Below are 2,078 nucleotides of genomic sequence, written 5' to 3' on the forward strand. Positions count from 1 at the left end.
TGAAGGGTGCCCTGTCTCTCTGAGATGTAGGCCCCATTGTACAAAGCAGTTAGCGGAGGTTTGTTGACTGCAGGTCATCCAAGAAGAGAAGGGGTGTCAATTGTGACACCCAGAAGCTCGAATATGCTACACATCCATCGATGAATCTCGTTTCCCCTGAATTACTTAGTTGACAGGTCATGATCACTGGTTTTCTTGAAAGAGATTCATGTATGGATGGCATTTGACCTTGGAGTCATACAGGGCAGTGACATTTTAAACATTCTTTTCCTACTTGGGTTACATGATGTGGCAGCTCTGGTCAGATGTATGACTAGGGTATCGACTTGCGGAGGCGATGTGAGCGGCTGTCAGGGTTCTGCTTGATTAGCCCAATCCGGCTATGAATTTTTGGTCTCTCTCTTCATCTCTCTTCATTGTCACAATGTGGAGGAAAGGTCTAAAACTTACTTGAGACACTATCCCTGCTTCTCCTAGAGTCAAGACTTCTGAGTCTCAACTCGAAGCTGTATCCAAAGATGTATCAAAAGATGTATCGAAGTCGAAAGACGTATTGAAGTTGAATGTCGTATGTCAAACAGCAAACACTTCTGGAGTCAAGACCACTAAGTCTCCAATCGAAGTCAAATCCATATCAAAAGTCCTGGAAGTCGTATCAAGATTTGAAGGGAAAGTTGAAGGAAGACTTGGAGGGAAAGGCGGAGGGACAGTCAAAAGCGGAGGTCAAGGAAAACAGACTAAGCGGCGGCGGTCTTGAGCTGAGGAGGAGTATCACAAAGAAGGTCAGAACATGAGGAAGCGATGGGTCAGGAAATTCAAAGACCTTGGTAAGTCTGTCACAGATCACAGAGAGATCTCACCCTTGCTTTCCACCCTTGCTTTCCACCCTTGCTTTCCACCTTCTCTTTCCCTCTCTTTTCACCTCTCTCTTTTCACCCTTGCTTTCCACCCTTGCTTTTCACCCTCGCTTTCAGGTGAACTGACATATAGTTCCGCTTTATCTCCAAGCACCCCCCCATGTCTGGATGCATGCGCTATACCATCTCGGACAGAATGAAGGACAAAATGCAGTCAGAGAATGGGCTGAGAGTCACCGATCATCACTCTCCATTTATCGACTTGCTCCTCCACCAACTCCCCTTGTCATTCCGGTCCCTGCCAATACCTCACACATTCAAGTGAAGAATCTTGTCATACATATTCCAAACGCTTTTTCCACAGAGGTTGGAAGGGAGATACTGGAGGCATGGGACTCCTCAAACGCAGTGAGTCGGATTGAAGATAGACTCTGACCCAGCTAGAGCTGACTCTCCAGGCCAGACCCAAGGGGTATTCCGGGTGTAGTGCATGTCACGCTTCCAATAATGATGAACATACCGACGATCTTATCTACCAACAAGTCCTACATCTACTTGAATGGAAGCGTTACAGCAAGGAAATCTTCACCACTCGTGATACCAAGCAGGAGGGAGATGAAGAAGCTGTATATCAACTCATCCTACTCTGTTCCACCATAGCCAAACTTCTTGGACCTCAGGCCAAATCCTTGGTCAAGCAACTTGACCCTGGCACACTAAACCCAGTCACTGAGTAAGTTTATCCTTCTACACAAGCAGCAACTATGGCTGACCTCCAGATAACTTCACGAACGGGTGAATGCACCAAGACCTGAACTTCAGAATGTGCTAGACCGCCTCAAGGAGTCACATCCTACCTACTCCAACCCATTCCCCTGCGTATTGCAACTTTTGTGGCGGTGACTGAACAAGCTGGAGAAGTGTTTCATTTGGCTTTTGGGGATTCAATAAGGACATATTCACTTCTAGCTTCCATGGGACAGTGGACATCAGGTGGGGAATTACACATTCCATCCATTGGTCTCTTTCACCAGCTCCCTTCTCGTTCTGCAACTTTTTTTTGCCTCTTACCCCACAAAGTGACCCCAATTTCTGGAGGGAAGAGGCTCTCTCTGACCCATTCCACCTGTTCCAATGCCCTTGAACATGTACTCAAATGAGCAGATCAATTGTAAAGATGATGAATACCATATTCATGTTATGCAAGACAGTACAAGAGGA

General features: G+C 46.4%; 1 protein-coding gene across 1 annotated transcript; it reads left to right on the forward strand.

Moving 5' to 3' along the window:
- Positions 1-790: 790 nt before the first annotated feature.
- On the forward strand, positions 791-1,640 carry TREMEDRAFT_64076 (uncharacterized protein; the record flags this gene model as incomplete). The annotated part of the gene is made up of 4 exons (XM_007006397.1): positions 791-827; positions 991-1,265; positions 1,316-1,590; positions 1,637-1,640. 4 exons carry the CDS (start codon positions 791-793, stop codon positions 1,638-1,640), a joined length of 591 nt encoding a protein of 196 aa, XP_007006459.1.
- Between the last annotated feature and the right edge of the window lie 438 nt (positions 1,641-2,078).

The sequence above is a fragment of the Tremella mesenterica genome, assembly GCF_000271645.1.
Source record: "Tremella mesenterica DSM 1558 unplaced genomic scaffold TREMEscaffold_10, whole genome shotgun sequence".
NCBI classification, from domain to species: domain Eukaryota; kingdom Fungi; phylum Basidiomycota; class Tremellomycetes; order Tremellales; family Tremellaceae; genus Tremella; species Tremella mesenterica.